The sequence below is a fragment of the Megascapheus bottae genome, chromosome 19 (assembly GCF_031878675.1).
Source record: "Megascapheus bottae isolate mThoBot1 chromosome 19, mThoBot2.hap1, whole genome shotgun sequence".
NCBI lineage: Eukaryota > Metazoa > Chordata > Mammalia > Rodentia > Geomyidae > Megascapheus > Megascapheus bottae.
In genome coordinates this window covers 41,716,544-41,744,465 of record NC_143527.1, presented here as the reverse complement: position 1 = coordinate 41,744,465, position 27,922 = coordinate 41,716,544, and the positions used below count along the sequence as shown (strand labels likewise).

The window sequence follows — 27,922 nt, the reverse complement described above, 5'->3', positions numbered from 1 at the left end:
ACAAAAGAGCATACTCCAAGGGCTAGAAGACAAAAAGTCAAGAAGCACTTAGAATTTCCTCACTCAGGTAAGTATATATAGGGCCTCTGACAGGAATAAATGCAAAATGTCAGGCATTCATAATCCTGTGTCTTTTAGACATAAGATAATAAAAATAATTCATCTGGTTTTCCACTGGTATCATTTATACTTCGAGCACACTGTCAAATCTCCTGAAGCCAATCACAAACCCCACAGACCTTTAGGGTTCCAACATAAAAAAAAAAAACCCAAAAAACAAAAAACAGTTATCTCTTATGAAGGTAAGAATGCGCTCATCTCTATCCAGGTCTGTTCCATTTAGGAGACAGCACCATATATTACGCGAAAGACTGGAAAGACTGAAATAATAAGAAGAATGCAATTAAGTATCCAGTTGTATCCTATAATAAAATATAGAATATGTTCTAAATATAAAAAGAGCGATGGAAGACATGGGTGAGGGAGAGATGAGTGGGAATGTTGAAAAGGTTGGCATTGATGAAGATGCATTGTATTCATCAACTGCTTTGTTAAATGGCAACTCCTTTGTACCCCAACTTAAAGACAATAATGAGAAAAAAGGAGTGACTATTCCCAAAGCAAATAATCACAAGCAGAGATTGAGTCTAGAGAACCAAGTTTGAGGGTTAGGTCAATGAAGACTGACTGCGTGCAGTTCCTCAAGAACTGGTTGGTGAGTAAGGTTGTGACTAACAACTGGGAATGTCATCTTTCCACTTTCTTGGTAGAGGGAATCCAAGAAAGCATTTGTTATTTCACCAGATCTCAATCATGTTGGGAGGAATTATAAGGTAGAAGAGTTACACATTTCTTTTTAAAACCAGTGTCATCTAGGAGTGTGCTGGCATCTTCAGAGTCATTCAATGGCTTGGTTCTAATGCATCTATCTTCATCAGAATTGTGTGTGTTAACAACTCCTGAGTAAAGTTCTTTCCCGTAAATGCTTTTGTGATAGAATCTGAGGACAGCTATCATCTGCTGTAGCAGAGAAACAAAACCATGGAGAGGAGAACCCAAAACTGTTGTGGTTCAGGCAGTTTTCACCAGCCAGTTCCAGTATGTAAGGACCCTCCACGACCCCTTTATCCAGTTGGTAGTAGGGAGTTCACTATCTGGGCCCTGTTAGTATTTGAAAACTAAGTGGGCCTAGCATATGATCCCAATATACTTCCTGAGTCTGGCCCTCTGGCAAAAATGTAAGGAAACATAACCCAAGTGTGAAAGCTGCCTGAGTAGAGTTGTTAGATAGAATGGCTAGATAAGCTCAAAACCATTATCCCACGTGCAGCAAGCACCCAGTTTCCCTGACACTTGCTCTGCTTCCTCATTCAGTTGTGTCAGTTGTCAGTAGGTCATACCCAGGGCCAGCCTTTTTTCTTTTCTCTGCCAGTCCTTGGGGCTTGAACTCAGGGCCAGAGCACTGTACTTGGGCTTTTTTTTCCTCAAAGTTAGTGTTCTACCACTTGAGCCACAGCACCACTTCTGGCTTTTTTTGTGTATGTGGTTCTGAGAAATCAAACCTGCGACTTTGTGGATGCTAGACAAGCCCTCTACCACTAGGCCATGCTCCCTCCTCCCCACCCTGCCCAGTGCCATTTTTGTTGCTGGAAATGTTCTAGAGTAGTGCATTGATTTATACTTTCTCAAGATCATCTTATCCATTGGTGGCGGAAGGTTGAACTAGTTTTTATGGCTTAATGGCTTCATGTAGAGAGCCAGTGTGATCTGTATAGGAAAATGAATCAAGTGAAGGGACCCCTTTCTTGACTTCCCCCCAAATCCATCCCCTATAAGCATTTCCCGTCATGACAATGGAGTACTTAAGGCGGGGGCTGTAAAATCCCTGATAACCACTCAGATTATAAGAGCAGTTAAACCAGGTGGAGTTACCAGAATTCCTCCCCACCCTACCCACCTTGGCCTGCCAGGAAAATCCCTCCCTTTCCTTTGTTGTCAGATCTGTGCACCAGAAGCCCACTGAGATGATAGGTCTGGTCAAGCAGCAAAGGTGTCAGTAGTTGCCCCAGCCATCAATCAACTATGTTGAATTCCATTGGCCACCTGTATACGGCCAGCCCAACCACATGGCTTGTGAGATTAGATGGGGTCGCTCTCTCACTCACATCTTAGAGAAGGCCCTGACTGGTCAGTATGATTCTTGATAGTAGGTGCTTTTGTGTCAGACTCGTTCCTTTGATCACGGACACTAATATTGGGGGACTGGACCCTAACAACAAGCAAACCCTCTTCCCCAAATAATAACAGTCCTTTCCGGGAGCTGGGGGTCTTTCAGGAAGACCTTGGGTTTATGGTCTGTGAAGGCCTTTCAGGGCTGGGGGTGTGGCCTAGTGGCAGAGTACTCACCTAGCACATGAAGCCCTGGGTACCACATATACAGCAAAAGGCCAAAATGGTGCTGTGGCTCAAATGGTAGAGCACTATCCTTGAGAAAGCTCAAGGACAATGATCAGGCCCTGAGTTCAAGCCCTAGGACTGGCAAAAATAAAGAGATAGGTAGATAGATAGATATGTCTTTCAACCAATGTCAAACCATGCAGGTCACAATCTAAAAAATATAGAGAGTAAATAAAACTTTGGCTAATTCATCTCTAGGGGAGATAGCCTTAGTCTCCCTTTTTTATTTATTTAGATACATCTCAGCCTCCTGAGTAGCTAGGATTAGAGGCCTAACTTTGCCTGGGAGCCCTCTATAATACCACTTAGCAGCCTTGACCAGCTAATTATGGAGCAGTGGATGAAAACATACCCATGCAGTGATATTTCAGAATATTGTTTATTAAACAATGTTCCAGTTACCACCATGTGGTCAGGAATGCATTTAACCCACAGGCATGATTAAGATATTCTTCTTTCTCTAGCCTTTACTATGATAGGTTCGAAATAGCCCAGGGCAAACTTAAGGAGGTTACAGGAAAATAGACAAAAGAGCACATTCCAAGGGATAGAAGACCAGAAAGTCAAGAAGCACTTGAGCAGTTTCAGTAAACCATCCAGGAATTTTCTCCCTAAGGTAAGTACACATAGGGACTCTGACAAGAATTAATGCAAAAAAATAGGGTCAGAAGCATAGCCTAGTGGTAGAGTACCTGCCTAGAATGCACAAAGCCCTTGGTTCGATTCCTTGGTACCACATACACAGAAAAAGCCTGACGTGGTGCTGTGGCTCCAGGGTACAGTACTATGTTTGGGAAAGCCCAAGGACAGTTTTCAGGCCCTGAGTTCAAGCCCCAGGACTGAGAAGAAAACAAAAAGAATTACTGCCAAAGACCAGACCCTCATAATAATCCTGTGTCGTTTAGGCACATAATAAAGAAAGAGAAAAACAATACTCAGCCAATTTTCTTTGGTATCACTTATGCTTCAAGCACATCATCAAATCTACTGTAGCCTGTCACAACTCTCCCAGCATTCTAGGGTTCCCACATCCCACATGCCTCCTCTCCCCTCAGATCTTCACCCAGCTTCAAATTCACACCTTTGTGAGGTTGGGGGGAGGGCTCCTCCTCAAATACCTGAGACATCTTCTAGGCATCGTCCTCCTTACGCAGATTTATCAGCAGGCTCACTGTGAGATCATGGAACCACACACTTCTCCCACCCACTCAGAGGACCATCCAGTCCTTTGTGGCTTGTCTCTGGAAGATGGTTTTACTTATTTCCCTTCTCCATCCTATAGGAGGTCATGTGATAGAAGGTTGAAGGCCTGGATAAATGGGCCATGCCCCAGGAAAGCTCTGGCTCCCCTCCTGTGTGGTGCTTACTCTAAACTCCAGCTGCTCTGGCGTTTGCAATGGGGAAAGCAGTACTAAAACTAAATCTCTAACAACAAGGGGTAGGTTGTCTGTCATCTCAGCTATGTAGGAGGGCTGAAGTCCAAGGCAGCCATGAGAAAAAAACCTGAGACCCTGTCTAAAACATAAAGAAAGCAAAAATGAAGGCTGGGAATGATGAGAATCTGCTTTGTTCTCATAACTCCATGTTTCTCCCCTCTCAGCCCATTCTTTCTATGTATTCGAAGAGTCTATATGAAGGACTTGAGTTCCACTCTAGGCCCATTCTTTCTATGTATCTAAATATGGAATATGAAGGATTGACTCCCATCCTGTTTTCCCAGGCAAGTCACCAAAGATAAGTGTAAACTGCCTGACGACAGCAAGGCAATCTATCTAAGCCTGGATGTAAACATTCCATCGTGGGCCTGAAAATCTCCCCACCTCCCTTGACAAAGTGGCTTTTTCATTAACTTTTGCCTTCTTACTCAGACCTCATAAAACCCAGTTCCTGTCTCAGCTCAGACATGCAAGTCTCTCAGCCCACAGGACACTGTGTCCCTCTCTTCTCTACCTCAATAAATATTCCTCGCCTGTGGAAGATGGAGTCTAGCCTGTTTCCTTCCTTTCTCCTTCATTTTCCTAACAGGGAACATAGCTTAAGTGGTTATCTACCTGGTAACTGGAAAGTCCTGCATTCAAATCCTACTATCCAAACATAAGAGCCAGGCACTGGTGGCTCACATTTGTCATCCTAGCTACTCAGGAGGCTGAGTTGTGAGGAGGGTGGTTTGAAGCCAGCTGGGATATGAAAGTCTGTGAGGCTCTTATGTCCAATTACCCATCAGAAAACCAGAAGTGGAGCTGAGACTCAAAGTGGTAGAGTGCTAACAAAAGATCTCATCGACAGGCCAGGATTTTGGCCTAGTGGTAGAGTGATTGCCTGGCATGCACGAAGACCCAGATTCGATTCCTCAGTACCACATACATAGAAAAAAGCTGGAAGTGGTGCTGAGGCTCAACTGGTAGAGCTCTAGCCTTGAGAAAGCCCAAGGACAGTACTCAGGCCCTGAATTCAAAGCCAGGACTGGCAAAAAAAAAAAAAAAAAATCTCAGCAACAGAGCCCAGGCCCTGAGTTCAAGCCTCACCACGGGCAATTTTTTGTCCCTGCCCCCATGGACAAAATTTTAAACAAACAAATAAATAAAATAAATGAAGGTTTCTGTTCTGCCCCTCCCAGCCCCGCCAATTTATGCAGATTTCCAAGCCTATCCCCAGCCGTCAGAATGCACATCTCTGGGTTGGGACTTAGATATGTTTTAAATGGACAGTCCAGGCAATCAGAAAGCGGTCCAAAGTTGGGAACAACAACAGAAAAAAAAGTCTGTGAGGACAGGGCAGAGCCTAATGAGCTTATCTGTGGCTGTGTCCCAGAATCTAGCCTGGTCCCCACCCTGTCCCACCCGATTCCCATAGACAGCAAGCTCAGTGAGTCAGGAATGAGTTCCTGGAAGTAAGTCATAAACCTGGCACTCTACCTGTGGCAGCTTCAGATAGCCCATGGGAGTTGTGGGTAAATTCACAACTTTTCTTTCCACCAGTAGTCCTACTGCAGTTTACTTAATCGGATTCATTTATTGTTTGTTGCTGGACCTAAGGATCAAAAGGCGCATGGTATCCTTAATATGTGGCCATTAAATCCAAAGAGTACAAGAGCAAGGACTCAGTAACTGCATACCCAAAGCTATGGACATGGTAATGGAAATACAAACCTAACTATATAGACATAAAAACCTATGACTCTATAGACATAATGTTTTATTTCATAAATTAATATGTTTCTATGACATACAAACTCTTAGCCTAATTGTGATTAAGTTCTAAATACTAAGTCCCAGTAATTGTAAATAGAGATTCCCTCCGTGAACACTTGTATGTTAAACTTGTCATTTAAAATAGGATGTAAAAATCAACATTAATAAATTCTTTAAAAAAATAAAAAATTTTAAAAAATTTTAAAAAAGTATTTTGCCTGGGCTGGCTTTGAACCTTGATCCTCAGATGTCAGCCTCTTGAGTAGCTAGAAATACTGGCAGCGGTCTACTCCATACCAGCTTTTTAACTTGGGGAGAAAAATCAGTTTCTTAAGCAATGAGAAGTTTTGAAGTGTTTAGGAGTTGCTTCTTGTCCACTTTCCACAGATATCTGCTTCATTGATTATCCAGGACTAATGTAATTCTGGTTTGATGTTATTGACCCATCATTGATAAGGCTTTATCTTTTTTTAATTAAAGAATTTATTAACATTGATTTTTACATCATATTTCAAATGACGAATTTAACAAACAGGTATTCAAGAAGGGAATCTCTATATACAATCACTGGCACTTAGGATAAGGCTTTATCTTTAAAGACAGGTAGACCTGATATATACTATCAGAGCACACATTGAAGGCCCTGGCTTGGTGGCTGAGATCCTACTTACAGAGCACACCGAAAAGCGAAGGATGTGGTCAACATTTTCACACTTACCTTGTATGAGTTAGGCCCCTGCTCTGAGTTCAAATCCCCACACCACAAAAAATATTACTGGAATCCAAAAACATCTATCTTGACTTCAAATAGCTATGTCAAATAGACTGTGTCAATGGGACCCTTTATTTTCTATGGTAGGTGTTCTCTTCACAACTTCAATGAGAATTCTTAACATTAATATATAATACCTATGTACATATGTACACAGTGGTGTTTTTTTAATATACAAAATAATGAAACATTTAGTTTAAAAACAAAAACTAGCCAGGAGTTTGGCCTAGTGGTAGAGTGCTTGCCTAGCATGCACTGGTGGTGCTGTGGATCAAGTGGGAGAGCTCTAGACTTGAGAAAGCTCAAAGACAGTGCTCAGGCCATGAGTTCAAGCCCCAGGACTAGAAACAACAACAACGACAAAAACTGTACAGAAGACTTCATACCATAACAATAAATTTACAATTTTTCCATATATTTTTATTGTAATTAATAAAAGGGTTTCATTATATTCATCAGGTGCATTACTTCACAAACATTGATACCCTTTCTCATGCCATGGTCCCCATTTCCCCCCAGTAAATTTACTTTTTTTTTTTTTTTTTTTGCCAGTCCTGGGCTTGAGCTCAGGGCTTGAGCACTGTCCTTGGACTTTCTCAAGGCTAGCACTCTACCACTTGAGCTTCAGCACCACTTCCGGCTTTTTGCTATGTACGTGGGGTACCAAGGAATCGGGTCTTAGTACATGCTAGGCAAGCACTCTACCACTAAGCCAAACTCCCGGCCCAATTTACAATTTTTTAAAAGGGTAAGCAGATTCACATGTCTAGTAACAAACTAGTATTCTAGTATAACACATTATTTTTTCTAATTAGTTCATATAGCTAACATTTCTTTAGAAATGCTTAATCTAGAACATGTATGAAGAAGTACCTAATGTTTGTACAATAGGTTTAAATAATAAATTTCTGTGGGATATTTTACTGCCTTAAGAAAAATAGGTTAAGGGCCTGGGAGTGTGGCCTAATGTTAGAGTGCTTGCCTAGCACGCATGAAGCCCTGGGTTCAATTCCTTGGTGCCACATACACAGAAAAAGCCAGAAGTGGTGCTGTGGCTCAAATGGTAGAGCACTAGGTCTTGAGAAAGCTCAAGGACAGTGCCCAGGTTCTGAGTTCAAACCCCAGGACTGGCAAAAAAAAAGAAAAAGAAAAATAGGTCAAGTGTTAAGCTTTTCTCACTTCAATACAGTTTTTGTATTATAACACAAGTATTTAAAATGGTTCTTAACAGTTTTGCAAATCTAAAATTTTAGCCAAAGAAAGTTCTTGAGAATGTCTTAGCGTGATAAAGTGACATTTTCCTATAAATAGTTTGAAAACTTTCTCAAGTTTTTACCAAGTTTTGGGTAAAAATATATATTATTATAAAGCACCTATCTGCCAAAGCCCCAAAAGGAGCCCAAGCACTGATTTTTATTTTCTTTGGTTCCCTTCCTATTTAGAGCAGTTTAAACATCAGGTTCATCCAAAGCCATACTGATTAAAGAATGTTATTGCAGGTCGGGCAATTGGCCTAGTGGTAGAGTGCTTGCCTAGCATGCACGAAGACCCGGGTTCAATTCCTCGGTACCACATACATAGAAAAAAACCAGAAAGCGGTGCTGTGGCTCAAGTGGTAGAGCTCTAGCCTTGAGAAAACCCAAGGACAGTGCCCAGGCCTTGAGTTCAAGCCCAGGAATGGCAAAAAAAAAAAATGTTGTTGCAAGGTAAATAAACTAGCTCACAAACACATGAAATTTCACCATTTGTAAATCTTCAAGTTTTATTAGCCCTTGTTACAGCACTTCTGATAGCTTAGTGACCTTTTACGAAATAACTCTTTGTAAACAAGTTTAAATTTTATTTTTAGCAGGTAGATTACACTAGTCAAGAAGATAGGAATTCTGAGAATCTTGAAAGCCAGGTAGGTTTAAAGTATGGTATTCTTCGTAAGGTAGTACATGACTAGTCCAAACTCCAATGATAAAATTCCTGGTTTTCAAGATAAACATAGTAACACTGGATCCCAAACAAAAACACATAATTGCCATGGCATAAATTGTGGCAGGCACTGGGCATGGTGGCTCACGCCTGTAATCCTACCTGCTCAGGAGGTTGAGATCTAAGGATTACAGTTCAAAGCCAGCCTAGGCAATAAAGACCATGAGATTCTTACCTCTAATTAATCTCTAGAAAAATGGGAAGTGGGGCTGTGCTCAAGGGGTAGGGTGATATCCTTGAGCTGAAGAGCTCAAGGACAGCTCCTAGGCCCAGAGTTCAAGCCCCAGGACAACCAAAAACAAAACAAAAAAAAGTGTGTCAGGCTTCTCTATTCAGTAGCCTTGTGAATGGAATCATCTTTTATAAACAAGTCCTGCTGTTTAACAGTTAATTCAGAAAGTTAATTTTTTTTTCATGTCAATTTGAAATGGTTTTAAAATCAAAGTGACAAGGCTGGTAGTGTGGCCAAGTAGTCGTAGAATACTTGCCTAGCATGCATAAAGCCCTGGGTTCGATTCCTTGGTACTATGTACACAGAAAAAGCTGGGAGTGGTTCTATGGCTCAACTTGTAGAGTGCGAGTCTTGTGAAAGCCAGCTTGTTGGCTTTGTTAGCAGCTTTGGTGTTTTCCTGGTAGTTTTTTGGTGTCCTTCAGTGGTGTCGATGCCGCCGTTGCACACTCGTGACAACTGTCCTCCTCCTTTTCTGAAATGTTTACATAATTTTCTTCCTGCAGCAGAGCCAGTCCTGGGCTTGAGCTCAGGGCCTGAGCACTGTCCTTGGACTTTCTCAAGGCTAGAGCTCTACCACTTGAGCTTCAGCACCACTTCCGGCTTTTTTTTTATATATGTGGTACCAAGGAATCGAACCCGGGTTTTTGTGCATGCTAGGCAAGCACTTTAACCATTAGGCCAAACTCCCCGCCCCAGAGCCCAGTATTTTGTATGCATGTGAACGTTATGTCTGTCTTCCATAGATATCTTCTTAAAAGTTTTCAGTTTCACTGGACTTGTACTTTTTACCATACTGACAAAAGACACCATCCAGTGTCCACATTCTGAGATGTTGTCCCATTCCAAACCTGAGGCTTTCTTAATCACTTCAGAGAAGGTAAAATGGCAGCCAAGATACTGTGCTGGAACTCTAATGAGTCAATAGATAGAGTAAATAGAATTTAAAAGTGAGCTATTTTTTTTTTTGCCAGTCCTGGGGCTTGAACTCAGGGGCTAGCACTTGAACTCAGGGTCTGAGCACTGGCCTGGGGCTTTCTCAAGGCTAGAGCTCTACCACTGGAGCCATGGCACCACTTCTATGTACATGGAACTGGGACTCAAACCCGTTCATGCACGCTAGGCAAGCACTCTACCACTAGGCCAAACTCCTGGCCCTTGTTTCTATTTCTTTATGAGGCATCTCAATGATAACACAAGGACTCATTCCCCCAGACAATACAGGTGACCAGCAATTCCTAATCTCATCCTGCACTATTTTTCTCTTCTTGACCTGGAAGATCTGGGCTTCTTGGGGATGGAAGAGGGAGTCAGACTGTCTGTGCAGGGCCTGATGCTTAGCTTGTAAAGGGTTACTGCGTCTTCTCTTTTACGAGTATGAGCCTCATCAGACCTATTATAGTACAGCTCAGTTCAATAAGAATTTTTTGTTTTGCAATGGTTTCCCTCATTTGTCATAATCAATAGAAACCTTGGGCTCTCCTAGCAGAGATTTACAATAGAGCAAATCCTAGATACATACAGTGTGACACTAAATGAAAGGACCTCTAGGATATAAAAACAAAAGCCATATAATGAGTGATTGTTGTCCTTAATGTACTATGTTATCTCTCATCTCTTTTGCTGACCTTTGGTTATCTCATATTGTTACAGTATTTCACTTTGTTATCTGATATATTGGATAAATGCGTATTTGGTTATTTGAAATAGGATAGGGAAGGGGGGAAAACAAGATGAGGGGTGGAGATGGGGGGAGGGAAATGGGGACCAAGACATGAGAAAGGGTATCAATGTTTGTGAAGTAATGCACCTTCTATCTGGTGAATATAATGTAACCCTTATATTAATTACAATAAAAAATATATGAAAAAAAGAATTCTTTGTTTTGTTTTTGTTGTTGTTTTCTTCTTTCTTTCTTTCTTTCTTTCTTGTCATTCCTGGGGCTTGAACTCAGCACTCTACCACTTGAGCCACAGCACCACTTCTGGCTTTTTCTGTGTATGTGGTGCTGAGGAATCAAACCTGGGTCTTCGTGCACACCAGGCAAGCACTCTACCACTGGCCACACTCCTGGTCCTCAATGAGAATTCAATGAAGTCAGTATGGACAATACACACCTTACACTGCTCCTTATTTCTCCTCCCAGGCACTTTAATTGTAGCATTGTAGCCACAGACATAAGTTTCTACTAGAAACATTACAAACCACTTCTAGCTTGGAAACTACCTTTCTACACTGTGTCTCTGTCATTAACAACAGTAAACTCCAACATGGTTTGTTCCAAACACCTGTAGCTCCTGCCTGTAGTCCTAACTACTCAGGAGGCTGAGATCTGAGGATTGAGATTTGAAGCCAGCCCAGGTAGGAAAATTTGTGAGACTCATCTCCAATTCATCACCAAAAAGCTGAAGTGGAGCTGTGACTCAAGAGGTAGAGTATCAGCCTTGAGTTCAAAAGCTCAGAGAGGTTGTAAAGGAAATGCACATGGAAACAACTCTGAGATTCCATCTCACCCAATCTGGAGGTTCCTCAAACGACTAAACGTACACCTTCCCAACCTCCCAGCCATAGCACTCCTGGGCATCTATCAAGAACATCACGAGCCAGCATATCATAATGACACTTGCACATGCTTGCTCACTGCTGCCCTACTCACACTAGCCAAGTTATGCAAATACCCAGATGCCCTACAATAGATGAGTGGATCCCAAACGTGGTACCTGTACACATGGAATTTTACACAGCGATTAGAAAGAATAATAGTATGCCGTGTGCAGGTAAATGAATGGACCCAGAACAAATCATGTTAAGTGAAGTAAGCCAGGCTCAGAGACACAAATGGCACATGTTTTCTAGCATATGCAGAGCTAAATCTAAAATACACCGGGACCACTGTCCCAGTAGAGCCAATAGCCTTGAGCTGAAGAGCTCAGGGACAGCTTCTAGGCCCAGAGTTCAAGCCTCATGAGCAACAACAAAAACAACAGAAAAAATTGATGGGGACATGTTAAAAATATAGAGGACTCCAGGCATTTACACATAGTGAGACTAAAGGAGACTACTCTTGGAGGTGGAACACAAAGGTACAACGCCTATGTACATTTGATCATATAAAATAATATTTATTGAAAATGTAGGAACTGGAAACAGTAGGGGTTTCCGGTAGGAAACTGTAGGAAATGGAAACAGGGTTTTTTTTCCCTTTGTTACTGTTTTTGTTTCCTTTTGGTCTTGCTTTTATGTTTATCGTCGTTGGGAGGGTAAGTTGGGGCACAGAAATGAAAGGACAAGGTGAAAAAAGCAGCAATGGTACTTACTAGACACTGTGTTGAAAATGAACTATACAGTTTGTGGATGGGGGCAAAAGGGGAAAACTGGGAGAGATGGAGGGAAGGACATGCATTGTTTACTTGACATGTAATTGTAAACCCTCTGCATATCACCTTTATAATAACCATAAAAATACTAAAAGAAAAAATGCTAAAAAAAAAAACAAAAACAAAACAACAAAAAAGAACAGCTCCCTGCCCTTGAGCTTAGGCTGCAGTACCAGTTCAAAAATAAAGTAAAATAATCATCAAGTAAAATGGTGATAAGGAATATTTTTAATGTTCTGTTATTGTCACTCATACATTGTTAACATCATGTTGTCAGTCATAATTTGTTCTCTTTTCTTTATCAGTTAATCTTTCACATCTTTGACTTTGCACATAAACCAGAAAAAATAGTACAAACTGTAAGCAGACCATATAGAAACACAGCATTAGGATCCTTACAGATAAACTACACATAGTAACAGTAAAATCATTTAATTAAATACCTATATCCAGCCAACCTTGCCAACACATTTAAAAACTTCGAAATTCAGGATGTGCTGGTGTGTTTAGAGATTTGTCAGTCTCTCCTACCACCTACTGGATGAAAGGATGCATCACAATTCCCACAAGCTTGGTAAATTGTTTAATGTTTACCACAAAATTGTTCTGCCAGGAAATCACCCATGAATGATAATTCTAGGTGACACATACACATATACACTAAAGATGTTTGTTCATTGTGTCAGCTGGAATGGGACTAAATGGGAAGCTATTTAAAAGATTCTTGATTAGAACACTTAAACTTTTGTGAAAGATTACAGTGAAGTTAGCTAGCATAGATAATTAAAGGCTATAATCTTAGCTACTCAGAAGGCTGAGGTCTCAGAATTGTGGTTCAAAGCCAACCCTAAGTAGAAAGCCTATGAAATTCCTATCTCCAATTAGCCACTAAAATGCTGGAAACGAAGTAGTGGCTCAACTAGCATGCCAGTATATTATTAATATACAGGACTATGTGCTAAGAAAAAAAATCAATCAAGATATATGAAAATAATCATGTAAAAAGACCTTTATATACTTGCAAATACATATGAAGTCATATGGACTCACACAGGAAGATACAGCATCTGTCACTTCAAGGAGAGAGAAAGAGAAACTAAAAGGATTTTACTATTTATATCTGGTGGCATTATGCAGCCCAGAGTGGCTTTGAACTCACAATCCTCTTGCCTCTACCTCCTGAGTACTGGGATTACAGGTGTGGCCTACAACAAGGCTGGCTCACTTTCCATTTAAAAGTTTCATGCTTTTTTATGAAAATTTTTTTGTATTTATTATTTTTTTAAATTTTAATTGTCAAGATACTGTATGGAGGGGTTACAATTACATTCGTTAGGTAGTAGGTACATTACTTCTCACACCGAATGAAAAAATTTTATCCTAGGATTTTCTATTTTAAAAATCTTAAAATAGGGGCTGGGAGTTTGGCCTAGTGGTAGAGTGCTTGCCTAGCATGCACGAATACCCAGGTTCAATTCCTCGGTACCACATACATAGAAAAAAACCAGAAGTGGTGCTGAGGCTCAAATGGTAGATCACTAGCCTTGAGAAAGTCCAAGGACAGTGCTCAGGCACTGAGTCCAATCCCAACTGGCAAAAAAAAAAAAATCTTAAAATAGTCGGGCACAGTTGGCTTATGCCTGTAACCTTAGTTACTCAGGTGGCTGAGATCTGAGAATCATGACTCCAAACCTCCCCATGCAGGAAATACTATGGGACTCTTTTTATTTTTTGCCAGTCCTAGGGCTTGAACTCAGGGCATGGGCACTCTCCGTGGGCTTTCTCTAGGCTAGTGTTCTACCACTTGAGTCACAGTACCACTTCCAGCTTTTTCTGTGTATGTAAGTGATACTGATGAATCAAACCTAGGGCTTTGTGCTTGCTAGTCAGGCACTCTACCACTAGGCCATGATCTTGGCCCATGTGAGACTCTTGTATCCTACTAACCACCAAAAACTGGAATTGGAGCTCTGGCTTAAAGAGTGATAGCCTTGAGCAAAAAGGCTCAGGGACAGCGCCCAGACCCTGAGTTCAAGCCTTATGACTGACACAGATATAACAAGGTCTTAAAATAATTGGGTTGATTATAATATTCAAGTCTTGTATACACTAGTGATTTTTCTTTTTTGTCTCTGTGTATGCTGCACCTAGAGATTGAATCCAGAGCTTAGGCCCTGTACCTGAGTTCTTTTGCTTAAGTCTAGGCTCTACAACTTGAGCCACAGCTCTACTTCCCACATTTTTCTTTTTCTTTTTTTTTTTTGCTTGTTGTGGGGCTTGAACTCAGTGCCTGAGCACTGTCCTTGGACTTTTCTCAAGGCTAGAGCTCGACAACTTGAGCCAGAGCACAACTTCCAGCTTTTTTCTATGTATGTGGTGCCAAGGAACAGAATCCGGCCTTTGTTCATGCTAGGCAAGCACTCTACCACTAGGCCACACTCCTGGCCCATACTTCCAACTTTTTAGTGGTTAATTGGAGATGGAAGTCTCACAGACTTTTCTGCCCAGACCAGTTTCAAACAGCGATCTCAGCCTCCTGAATAGCCAGAATTACAGGCATGAGCCACCAGCATCTGATTCTTACTAGCATTTTAATGGTGTCTTTCACTTTTTTACATATATGCATGTATGTACATATGAAGACATTTCTGATGGTCTTCCCCACCCCGTCTTTTTCAATACTGGAGTTTGAACTCAGGGTCTTATTTTTGCTTGACAGACTCCCTACTACTTGAGTCAGGTACATACACACAGCCCCCCCCCTTTTTTTTCCCAGTTTATCTTTCAGACAGCATCTTGTATTTTTGCCTGGCTGGCACCAGCCATCTTCCTACCTGTGCCTCCCACTTAGCTGGGGTTTTAGTGGTGAGCTATTACATCTGGCTTATTTGTTGAGGTCTTGCTAACTTTCTGCCTAAGCTAGGCTATGCCACCTTTTCACCCTTCTCCAACTTTGCTTTTCCCCATTCCTCTTTATCCATAGTATCAGATACTACTATTATCTCATACATACAGAGAGAATGAATGGTTAGCTGGGATTCTAAGTCCTTTTTCTTTTCAGTTGGGCAGTAATCCTGCATGCTAAATGGCTTAGTAGGGTGCCAGCCTTTGAGTGAATGCATCAGGGACTCCTGAGTTCAAGTGTTGGAAAAAAAAAAACTGTGGTTTCCATAATCTGAAAGGCCTCATTCTATCTCCTTTTTCTTGAATCATGTCTCTTACTGGCCTGAATAGAGGTCATACTCCCAACGCATATCATTGCATTTAGTTTACCACTTTGTGATTCTTTGCCTTTCCTGCTAGAACTTGATGTGTTTTGGAGTCTTCTGTGGTGGTTCATTCTGTAGTCCCAGTACTTGGGAGGCTGAGGCAGGAGGGTTATGAGTCATGAGTCTGAGATTAGCTTAGTCCACACAGCCTTGGATGTACAGAGAGACCCTGCCTCAAAACAAACAACAAAAAAAATCCTGCTGTGTTTTGCAGAGCCAGCATCAAAGTGAGCAGGTGAATGCTCAAAGGTGAAAGACAGCAGGGATAGGCCGGCCTTTGGCGTCAAGTCTTAGGCCCCGCCCACACCCACTCAGGCCCCGCCCTATCAAGACCCTGCGTTGGTCCCGCCTCCAGCTCTGCCCGCGGCGCTCTTTTGCCCCGCCCCTTCAGCTGGCGTGGCCGGCCTCTGAGAGGGGACGTCGTCGACGTCATCACGCTGGGGCCACGCCCCCATGGGAGGAGACGCACGCGTGGGGAGCGTGGGCTCGCCGGTGAGCCGGGGCTCCCTGCGCTGCTGGCGCGTCGTTGTTACCGTACCGAACCAGCTTTCCGGGACTGCCGGTCCCCGCCCCCCCCACCCCGCCCCGCAGCCGCGCCTGCCGGCGGCGCGCGAGCAAAGTAGGCCGCGCCGGCGGCCATGGCGCACCGCTGCCTGCTGCTGTGGGGCCGGGGCGGCTGCTGGCCCCGCGGCCTCCCGCCGCTCCTCGTGCCCGGCCCCGGCGTGGGCCCCAGCGGGCGGCAGTGCCTCCGGACGGTGAGTTCCCGGCGCCGAGCGCCCCGGCCCCGGCCTGGGACCCGCTTCCGGCTTGGGGAGCGGGCGTCAAGGTCACCGGCCCCTGGCGCGCCCGCCGCGCGGCCTGGGTGGCCGGCCGGCCCTTGAGGGACGAGCTGGGGCGAGGGCGCGCTCGTGCGCGCGGGCCAGGTTGGGACGTGCGGCGGCTCTCGCGCCTCCGCCGACACCTGAAAGGTCACCGACTGGACGCCGGGGGAAGTTCGGTTGAGTGGGGCCATTGCTGATGCTCGCAGACGGGCATGTGTAGCTATCAGTATGTCCTGTGGGGAGGCCTGCACCGGCGGTAGTAACTGCTCGATGTGGGGCCACGCTGGGGTCTGTTCCCCCCCACCCCCGCCCCCGATGGCGCGTTTGCTGGCCGAGGCAGTGATCTATATGTCTCGGGTAATCCATGCACTGTTTCTTTGGTGTCAGCTATTTCCGGCACAGTTTTACACTGTCAGCTAGAGGCCAGCCCTTTGCTGGTCTTGCCCAGAGGTGCGTAGCATGCTTGGTACTTGAGGCCCTGGGATCTGACATTGGGACCCTGGCTGGATCCAGGGTCAGATGCCCCGAAGAAAGTTAGCTCAGCCCACTGTAATAGTACGGTGGTCTCAGTATCCTCAGGGGATTGGTTTCAAGACCCCCTTTGAACACCAAAGGGGGGGATGCTGGGAGTATTCGTGTATAATCTGCACTTCCATTAGTTTGTTGTTGTTGTTTTTTCTTTTGGAGGTGGGAGGGGATAGTCTTGGAATTTCAATTCAGGACCACATGCCTGGGATGTTGAACTTTCTGAGTTCACACACTAGCCCTTTTTGCTGGTGGGACCCGGCTCCTCCTACTTACACTATCTTACCAATCTTTTTACACAGGTGGCCTTGAATTCCATCTCCATCTCTGCTTCCTGAGTACCTGGGATTACATGTGTGACCCACTAGACCTGATGTTTTTATTTTTTGAGTCAGGGTCTCACGATGTAGCCCAGGTAGGCCTCAACTGGTGATGTCCTCTCTTAGCTTCCCAAGTTCTGGGACTATAGGCTTGTACCACTATGCCATATATTTTAAACAATCTCTGTAAAGTAGTTGTGACAGTATTTAGGGAATAATGGCAAAAAAAAAAAAGTAGTTTGCTAGAAACAGATTTTTCCTGTGTATTGTCATTGTTGGAGTCTGAGGATTTAGAATCCATGCATAAGGAAGGTTGAAGGTACCTGCACTTGAGATTTTTTTTTTACTTTCAAGCTCTCTTGTCAGTCTTTCATGTACTCTTTCAGTCTCTTCCTACACCTGTCTTTCTTACATTTTCTGCAACAGACTTTTCTCAGTTTCCTTCATTGAATGCATTTTTTTCATCTTCCCTTTGGTCTCTTTCCTTTTCCAATTAATGGATATTGAACTCGGACATACACTAGGCAGACAAGATTCTGCATGAGAATTTACAGGAACCTCATGTAAAAGTCATACCTTTCAAATGACTATTGTCCCTGTAAATCCCCAATGCAGAGATACCAGGAAGTCCTTGGTGCTGGCAGCTACAGCTGGTTGGTTGAAGACTGCTCTGTGACAGGTACTCCCTGGTACTGGGCAGGGTCATTAACAACATACTGCCAGAGAAGGAATCTAATAGAACACGTTGCTCTTAGGTTCATGTATGACTGGTAAGGGTCAGTCAGAAGTTTTGCCCTCACAGTTGAGGTCCCTGGGAAATGGTTTGGATGTATTGAGATACCAGTTCTCTGGTACGATGCCTAAAAACTAAGACTGGTGATTAAGCAACTGAGAAGTTCCTGTATTGTCAAGTACAAATGTTAGTCCTCTAGATGAGGTGCTATAAACTTGAATGTTGTGAATTGATATCTCAGTATTCTTTGAATGTAGACATCCGGGACTTGGACTATATAGGCAGATTAGAAAGGTTCATTGATGACTTCTTTTTTTTTTTTTTTTTTTTGCCAGTCCTGGGCTTGGGCTCAGGGCTTGAGCACTATCCTTGGACTTTCTCAAGGCTAGAGCTCTACCACTTGAGCCTCAACACCACTTCCAGCTTTTTGCTATGTATGTGGGGTACCGAGGAATTGAACCCGGGTCTTCATGCATGCTAGGCAAGCACTCTACCACTAGGCCAAACTCCCGGCCCCCGACTTCTTTTTTTTTTGTAGATAGCAACCTCCATTAAAATGCTGTCACAGGATTATTGTTAATAACAGTATTCCAGGGCAACTCGACTTAAAAATAAGAGCCCAAAGAAGGGTATTTTAAGGTAACAAAAAGTTTTGTACACCATATATGCACCTAACTCTGGTCTTGTAAAGAAGGATTTGAATTACCTCTATGCTACTCCTTGTCTCTTTATAGCTGGCTCTGTATCTGTGGGTACTCTTAGGGCAGATATTTGAAAAAAACCTCATCTGTGCTGAACATATTGCAGTTTTCCCCTGGAATGTACATATAGTATAACTATACCTAACATTTACATTGTATTAGATATAATGAATAATAGAGATGATGTATTCTGGAGGAAATGTGTAGGTTCATTTTATATCATGTAGTTGAGTGTTTACATATTTGATACCTGGGGCTCCTAGATCCAATTCCTGTAGAAATTGAGGGGTTAATATGTTCTAATTGCTATTGTTATTGTAACATTTGTTCTCAGGACTCCTTTGTGCTTCTGAGTTTTGTAGAGGTGGGGACTTGTGTACCATGTGTGTGCCCAGATACTGGGCTTTGAACTTATGGCATTGTGCTCTCACTTGTCTCAACCACTTGGGCCAAGTCTCCATTTCTTTGGGGAAGGGAGCATTGGGTTTAGGGATTTTTCTGATTCCCTTGTTGACTTACCTAGCTTGAGTGACCTTTTAGTCTGTACCTTTAATGGGGGCTTTGGGAAAAACAAAACACAAAAAAAAAAACTTTAGCCATTTTGGATACATTCTTTCCTTTTTAGAAGTACTAAGATTAGCTTTTGCTTAGTAGGTAGTCACTCTTCAGCCCATCTTGCTTTTTCATTTATTCCAAGTAAAATACCTGTGCATTTTGCTGGAGCATCTTGGACTCTGATCTTCCTACTTACGCCTCCTTCATAGCTAAGAGAATAGGCACATGCCACCATGCCTGGCTTTTTTGTTGAGTTTTCCTTCCTTCCTTTTTTTTTTTTCTTTTATAACTTCTTTATAACTTCTTGTGCAGGCTGGTCTTAAGCATCAATCTCCACTTAGTGAGTAGCTGGGATTGCAAGCCTGACTAACCCACCATACCTGGCTACAAGGGGCTGTTCTTTTGGTATTACTAAGGTTTGAATTCAGGCCCTTGGGTTTGCTAGATAAATACTCTACCTAAGATATACTTCCAGCCTCCCAGCTTTGTAATACTTTCTTTTTCTAGTACTGAGATCAAACCCCAGGCCTCAGGCATGCCACTAAACTACACCCCTGCCCCCAAACACTTTTGTGGCAATGTTTGTTCTATAAAGCAGAGAGATGTGTTTTAATGAGGCTTGTATGACCATGTTGCTCACCAGGATGACAAACCTATCATAGGTGTAGCACTTGTTGCTAGGATATTTATATATCTATGAAGTTTAGCCTTAACTTTATCATTAAGTTGATAAAGGTAGTATGTTTGCAAGTAGCACTAGTCTGTACTTTCAGATAAACACCTTGAAGTAGTATTATAGATTGTAAAAATGAGTCAGCATGAAACAGCAGCTTTTCCTGTTGGTTAATCTTTTGGGGGGGGGTAGGTCATGGGGCTTGAACTCATCCTTGGTGCTGTCCCTGAACTCTTCAGCTCAAGGCTACCACCCTACCCCTAGGCCTGGCCATTGTCCCTGAGCTCTTCAGCTCTAGGCTACCCCCCTACCCTTGAGCCAAGCCCCACTCCCCATTTTCTAGGGGTTAATTGGAAATAAGAGTCTCAGGTCCTTGTGTACTCAGATCTCAGCCACCTAAGTAGCTAGGGTTACAGGAGTGAGCCACCGCGCCCGGCCTGTCAGTCAGTCTTTTGAATTCTGAAACTTAGGCACACAGTGCTAAAGTGAGTGTGCTGTTGGGTAATTGTAACATGGATGTGGTTCTAAATTCTGCCTGACTCTGAAGTATTTGTATCTTCGGGATAATACTGTATCTCCAGGTTCTGTCACTAGAATGTGTGGCATAATGCCATTTGACCTTGGTCCCTTCTGAAAGGAGTTACCTTGTGTTGTTAACCCTCTGTGGAACAGAGAATCATTTTGTTCACTTTGTGATATTAGGAAATAAAGTGCTTTTTTCTTTTTTCTTTTTATGTCATCCTCATGCTTGTATTTTTGTCCTGTTGCAGCTTTATCGATATGCTACCTCTCAAGCAACAAGTAGCAGAAATTCTCTCCTGACAGATGTAATTGCTGCTTATAAAAGGTTCTGTTCTCGACCGCCCAAAGGTTAGTGCTTAGGGTTGTGATCATAATGTCCTGTGCTCTTGTTAAAGAGATATATCCCCTACACTTGTTTGCGAAGTTTGCATGGTTTAGCTTCAGGATGACTCTTAAACTTGTGTCTCCCCTGTTTCTACTCCCTGACATCCAACTGCTTTATGAGCATATATGGAGGGCCAGGAGTTTGGCCTAGTGGTAAGTGCTTATCTAGCATGCACAAAGACCTGGGTTCGATTCCTTGGTACCACATACATAGAAAAAGTGGTATTGTGGCTCAAGTGGTAGAGCTCTAGCCTTGAGAAAGCCCAAGGACAGTATTCAGGCCCTCAGTTCAAGCCCCAGAACTGGAAAAATTAAATATATATACATACATATATATATATATATATGGAATGTTTTTATACATGATGAAATTGGCTTAGAAGGAATCTTGGCTTTAGTACTTCCAGACTGTGCACTGTATTGTTTAGACTTTAGTTACATTTTTTTATAGACAACTTTCAGCTAATTAGCTTTTTAGTGAGCAGTCCGTGACATTAAAAACAGCATACATATAGAATATGGTCAATTTTAATTTGAGGATTTTTTCCCCCCCTTAACAGGATTTGAAAAATATTTTCCTAATGGGAAAAATGGAAAAAATGCTACTGAACCCAAAGAAGCTGTGGGAGACAAAAAAGGTACACGCTAAAAGGAATTTGTTTTCTCTAATAAATGTTGATGACCACCAAAAGTCACTGATACTAGCAGTTACCCATGCATAAAGTTTCATAGGCCCTAGATTTCACTTTACATTCATTTTCTGTGCATGTTTTCCTGTCCTGGTGCAAATTTAAAGTCACTGTAGAGAGATTGACTAGCTAAACTAAGATTAGTAGATAGATCTGACACATAATTTAAGCCATTGAGAAAGGTCTTATCTGACATGTGTTATGATAGAGTGCAATTTTGTGAAAACCATGTGAGCCTTAACTGGACCTTGTCTTTTCTTAGAATTCAGACAGCATTAGGCCTGGAAGGAAGAGAGAGAGAGAGAGAGAGAGAGAGAGAGAGAGAGAGAGAGAGAGAGGGGGGGGGGGGGGGGGGAGAGAGGGGGGGGGAAATGTGTGTGTGTGTGTGTGTGTGTGTGTGTGTTTCCAGCTTCCTAACCCTGTTTCATAAGTGCCATACCATTTAGCACAGTGTTGCATTCAGTTCCTTTCTGTTTAGGGAAATACAAGGAAAAATATAAAAAGCCACTAGGTGTTTTTGTTGATAGAGGAAGTTGAACCAAGGGCTCCCAAATGCTAAGCAGATGCTCTGCCACTGAGCTACAGCCTCAGTCTAGCACTTTTTTTTTGTTGGTGGTGGTAGTTGTAAGACTTGAACTCAGGGCTTTGGTACTGCCCCTGAATTATTTTGCTCAAGGCTGGTGCTATACCACTTTGAAGCACAGTTCCACTTCTAGTTTTCTGCTTTTTAATTGGAGATAAACCTGTCTGAGCTGGCTTTGAACCTCGATTCTTAGATCTCAGCTTCCTGAGAGCTAGGATTACAGGCGTGAGCCATCAGCTTAAACAAAAAAAATTTTTTTAAGGATTTATTTTAGTGTAACAGGATTAAAGTAGGGAGAGATAGGTAAAGAGGAATATTTTCAATTCTTCATGTAGGAAATGGGAGTCAGATCTTCGTCCACCCCCTCTCTTCTTTCTTTCTTTCTTTCTTTCTTTTTTTTTTTTTTGCATGGATACTGGCCTTAAACTCAGGGCCCAGGCCCAGGTCCTGGCTCTTAGCTTTTCCACTCAAAGTTAGCACTCTACCTTTGTGTCACAGCTCTGTTTCTGGCTTTATGATGGTTAATTGGAGATAAGTCTGGGCTGGCTTTGAACCATGGTCCTAAGATCTTAGCCTCCTGAGTAGCTAGGATCATGGGATAAGCCACTGGCACCTGGCTTCATCTAGTTGGAAGAACAAATACATACTCAGAATGCAAAGAATGAGCTCAGAGCTGGCCTTTCTCATGGTGCCACAGCCAGACAATAGGTATATTGCCCTTTGCAGCAAGGCCTTTATGAACCCATGGGCCTGGAAGCCTGCTGACCACTAGAAACCACTGGAGTTCTGTTGTGTGTCCTCCTTGTTTCCTGACAGAGTCAAAGCCAGCTGCTACCCCACGCTCTTCTGGAGGAGCAGGAGGTGGTGGAGGAAAGCGCCGAGGCAAGAAAGATGATTCTCACTGGTGGTCCCGATTCCAGAAGGTTTGATTTCAAACTGTTGATTTTGACAAATGTGGCCCAAGAAAGATTGTAGGAGACTGTGTCTCATATAGCACAGAATGATATATTATGAAATTTTGATCTTTACAGAAACTTTCTCTCTTTGTCTAGGGTGACGTCCCATGGGATGACAAGGATTTCAGGTTATATTTTCTCTGGACTACTGTGTTTTGGAGTGGAATCATGCTCTACTTCCTGTTTAAGAGCTCCGGGAGAGAAATCACTTGGAAGGACTTTGTCAATAACTATCTTTCTAAAGGAGTAGTAAGTATTGTATGGGGTTCATGGCTGCTATGACCCACAAGGTGACATTAGAACAACATCAGACAGAGATTCTTTAGCCTCCTTGGTGTCATCTTGCTTTCAAATACAGGAAGGCCAATCTTCCGGACTGCCCAGACTGATGGTCACACAGCTGCTGAGAAGTTTCTCTTGTACAAACTTAAAGGGAGGGGATTGTCTACTGAGTCTTGGATCTTCTAAGCATCAAAGCCTGTGTCTAAATATGCTACCAAAAGGCAAAAACCCAGGAGAACTAGTCACAGGAAATTGTCAGTAGTAAATTGAAAGACAAAATTGCCTATTTCCTCCAAAATATAAGATACCATATTTAATGTACCTGCACATCCTGCACATACATTTTCAAAATATGCTCTGTAGCTTTTTTTTTTTTTTTTTGCCAGTCCTGGGGCTTGAACTGAGGGCCTGAGCACTGTCCTTGGGCTTTCTCAAGGCTAGAGCTTTATCACTTGAGCCACAGCACCACTTCTGGCTGTTTGATGTATGTGGTACCAAGGAATTGAACCTGGGTCTTTGTGCATTCTAGGCAAGCACTCTACCACTAGGCCAAACTCCTGGTCCCCCCCCCCTTTTTTTTTTTTTTTTTGCCAGTTGTGGGGTTTGAACTCAGGGCCTGAGCACTGTCCTGGGGCTTTCTCAAGGCTAGAGTTTTACCACTTGAGGCACAGTACCACTTCTGGCTTTTTTCTATGTATGTGGTACCAAGGAATCAAACCTGGGTTTTTGATTCTTTATATTACTACTCTGATTATTATACTAATGCCTGTACCTTCTGAAAAGAAATTATCTTAACAAGTTGAGTGCCAGTGCCTCAGCTTGTAATTCTAGCTACTCAGGAAGCTGAGATCTGAGGATCATAGTACCAATACCAGTCTAGGCAAGAAAGTCCATGAGACTCTAATCTCCAATTAACTACCACAATGCCAGAAGTGGACGTGTGGTTCAAGGGCAGAGCATTAACCCTGAGCCAAAGAGCTCAGGCACAGTACTCAGTCCCTGAGTTAAAGGCCTAGGACAAGGACTAAAGAGAAAGAAAGAAAGAAAAAGAAAGTATGCCAATCTTAATCAGGATCTCTTGTATGTGAAGAGATGCTTCTCTTGCTACTTTTATGATTGTTTTTGTCTTTGGAAAGTTGTCTCAGTGAGGTTCTCCTTTGAGTTCATTGAAGTTGGGTGTTAGTATTCTTGTCTTTCACTAAATTTGAGATGTTTTCATCCATTCTTTTTTTTTTTTTTTTGCCAGTCCTGGGCTTGAGCTCAGGGCCTGAGCACTGTCCTTGGACTTTCTCAAGGCTAGTGCTCTACCACTTGAGCCTCAGCACCACTTCTGGCTTTTTTGTATGTATGTGGTACCAAGGAATCGAACCCGGGTCTTCATGCATGCTAGGCAAGCACTTTAACCACTAGGCCAAACTCCCAGCCCTCATCCATTACTTTTTAATATTCTTTTTTTCCCTTTCTCTCTTCTATGATTCCTACAGTGTATTTGGGTTCTTGTAGTTCCCTTAGGTTATATCCTCTTTTCTTCAGTTTTCTTTCTGTTCCTCACTGATTTTTTTCTTTCTTATTTTGAAGGGTAATACTGGAATTTGAACTTAGGGCCTTGTGTTGAGCCCTAGTGGTAGATTCTTGTTCCTAGACCTCTTTGTTTTGTTTTTCAGTTAGGGTTTTGTTTTTGTTGAGGTCTGGATTTGTATCTCAATCTTCCTATTTAAAAGTAGCTGGGATTATAGGTGCACCGTACCATATGAAACTTTTCTGGGGATTTGCTAGCATTGCTCAGGCATCTCTAGTAGCTGGCAGGTGTGAGCAATAGTACCAGGCCCAAACTCGATAATTTCAATGCAGTTATTTATTTTTTAAAATAATTTTATTTATTTATTTAGTTAGTTATTTTATTTTTTGCTAGTCCTGGGGCTTGAACTCAGGACCTGGGCACTATCCCTGAGCTTCTTTTGCTCAAGGCTAGCACTCTACCCTGGTTCCGCTTCTGGTTTTTTTTTTTTTAGTGTGGTACTGAAGGATTGAACCCAGGGCTTCATGTATGCTAGGAAGTACTCTTACCACTAAGCCTCATTCCCTGCCCAGTAGTTTTTTTTGTTGTTTGTTTGTTTAATGTTTTACTCTTTAATATCTGGCTATAGAATTAGGGAGTAATAGAAAAATAAAAAAGCCAGAGAGCGCTGGTGCTGTCACTTCAGCCACAGGAGGAAGGTACAGTAAGGACCACTTCTGACTTTAGTACATGGATCTAGTCTTTGAGGACAGGTCCTTTAGCCTGTCTTGGTGATTGCAGGTTGTATGTCAGCTGTTCTTGGAGCATGTGCCTAGCTGCCAGCCCTGGGGCAGAGCTAGGATAGAGCTAGGATGGGAGGCTGACAGTGTTAAGTGCTGAAACTGACTGATATTATCTGCTCCTAGAACCTCTAAGCCTTTAACAGACTCCAGAGTTCAAAATAGTTACACCAGACGCATAAAGTGTATGTAGACAGACAGATTTCAGTGCTTCCTCTTGCACCATCTTCCTAGGATTGTCTTACCTACTCAGATTGTGTGTACCTGTGCATGTACACACTCTGTCCTTGTACTGTGCTGTGGATTAAACCCATAGCCTTACGCCACAGCATCGTGAGCCACATCCCAGCCTTTTCTTTATTCATTTGTTCATTTGAGATTGAGGCTTTGCTGATCTTATACAATCCTTCAGCCTTCTTGGTGATGCTGGGGATGGAACTCAGTGCCTTGGGTATAGTAGAGATAGGCAAGTGTTTATACTGAGCCATAGCTATCCTCCACTCAGATTTTTTTTTTTGTTATTTGGTTTTTATTAACTTAATAATAAACAGAAGTAATTGATCATTTGAATGTCATAAAGACAGAATTCTCACAGAATTCTTGGATCAGAGCTTAAGAAATACATTGATACTATTTGAAGGAAAAGACCACAAAAGAGTGGTCTAATTTGAACTACTTTTAAGTATTTAAAATATCATACAATTATATATGGAAAGATAGCTTGGACCTAAGTTTTTCCTCTTCCATATCCTAAGTTTTATGTGACTTAGAGTAAACCATAAACAAGTTGTGCAAATTTTCAAGATTTTTACCTTTACCTTGTACTTTATAATTCTTTACTTTCTAAATTCATTGTATTTAATTTTATGCTAATGACAGTAACAAGCTAGAATTCTGTGATAGACGAAGAAGCTTAGAGACTGATGTTCTTCCATAATGACAAATCTAGAATAAGATTCCAGTTCTATAGGCATCTTCTATTCTGCCAAGTTACCCTGAAAATATAAATGAAAGCCAGATGCAGTAGCTAATGCCTATACTCCTAGCTACTCTGGGGTCTAAAACTGGAAGTTTGAGCTTCAAACCTAGCCTGTGTGATTCTTATCTCCATTCACCAGCAAAATCTGGAACTAGAGCTGACTTAAGTGGTAGAGTGCCAGCCTTGAGAGAAATGTGAAAGGAGAGTGCCAGACCCTGAGCTCAAGTTCCAGTATTAGCGTTTTTCAGATTGTATTTTGTTCTTAAGGTGATGTAAAGAGGGTTACAGTTACGTTCGTAATATTAGTATTTTTCAAAGTGAGTATTGTATAGTTGTATCACTAAGAGGAAAGATAACTTATCAAAATCAATAGGCAGTGAAAATTTTACTAAAATTATACTTTACAGTCGTTTCTAAAATTTTGTCTGAAGAGTGGTAAATAGTAGTTTCTAAAATTTTGTCTGGAGAGTGGTAAATCTGGAAGAAACATTAATAAGTGTGACAAAATAGTGATTTTTGAATCAAATCCTTTAAGATACTTGTGATATTTATATAGATTTTTTAAATGCATTACTTCCGGGGGGAACATTTTAATATAATATCGTAAAATTCCTGCCTACAAACAAAAAAATTGATCAGTTTACCAGATTGCTCCTCTGACTCTTTCTCTCAGTGCTGCTTAAGATTTATATTTCTCTTTGATACTTCTGTGCAGCAAACTGTAGTGTCTACAGCTCTTTTTTAGCAAGGTTGAATTGACATTTCAAAAGAACAGACTCTGAGATATAGTCTAAATTAAGGTAATTTTTTTTCAGTTCACAGTTTAATGACTTTTTTTTTTTTTTTGCCAGTCCTGGGCTTGGGCTCGGGGCTTGAGCACTATCCTTGGACTTTCTCAAGACTAGAGCTCTACCACTTGAGCCTCAGCTCAGCACCACTTCCAGCTTTTTGCTATGTATGTGGGGTACCGAGGAATTGAACCCGGGTCTTCATGCATGCTAGGCAAGCACTCTACCACTAGGCCAAACTCCCGGTCCCCAGTTCAATGACTTTTTAAACTGTCATTAGTTAACAAAAATTAAGCACTCAATGCAACTGTATGAAATAGGTTTTCCAGGCTGCTGTTTGGTATATGCAGGGCCTATTGAACTTTCTGATACAAGGGCCTATTGAACTTTCTGATACACACACACACACACACACACAAGATTTATCGTACTAGGAGTGCATATTAAAAAGTAGAAGAGCATGTAAATAACATAAAAAAAACTGAAACACCTAGAGGAGCAAGAAAAAGTTAATTCTAAAACAACTAGAAGGACAGAAATAACAAAAATAAAATCAGAACTATCAGAGATTGAAATAAGATCTACTATACACAAAATTGATAAATCAAAAAGTTGGTTCTTTGAAAGAGTCAACAAAATAGAGAGACCCCTGGCAAGATTAATCAAAAAAAGGAGAGGGGAGACTCAAATAAGCAAGATTAGAGACGCCACGGGAACAATCCAAGAAATTCAGTCCATAATGAATAAGTACTACCAGGGCCTATATTCAAAGAAAGTCTAGTAGAAATGGATGATTTCTTAAATAAATATAGGCTACCCACACTGAACAACAAAGAGG

General features: G+C 42.1%; 1 protein-coding gene across 3 annotated transcripts in view; it reads left to right on the top strand.

Annotated features, from left to right (window-relative positions):
• The first annotated feature begins 15,869 nt into the window (after window positions 1-15,869).
• Window positions 15,870-27,922, top strand: part of Afg3l2 (AFG3 like matrix AAA peptidase subunit 2) — a 38,681-nt gene continuing 26,628 nt past the window's right edge. Inside the window, exons 1-5 of one of the 3 annotated variants that reach the window (XM_090353431.1) lie at window positions 15,870-16,030; window positions 20,374-20,473; window positions 21,070-21,147; window positions 22,598-22,704; window positions 22,834-22,986. In XM_090353431.1, coding sequence (XP_090209557.1) covers window positions 15,914-16,030; window positions 20,374-20,473; window positions 21,070-21,147; window positions 22,598-22,704; window positions 22,834-22,986 — 555 coding nt within the window. In that variant the 5' untranslated portion in view covers window positions 15,870-15,913. Of the gene's footprint in view, window positions 16,031-16,398; window positions 16,454-16,963; window positions 17,037-20,373; window positions 20,474-21,069; window positions 21,148-22,597; window positions 22,705-22,833; window positions 22,987-27,922 lie in introns of those variants that run through there. The other 2 variants (XM_090353433.1, XM_090353432.1) reach the window with 2 other exon arrangements.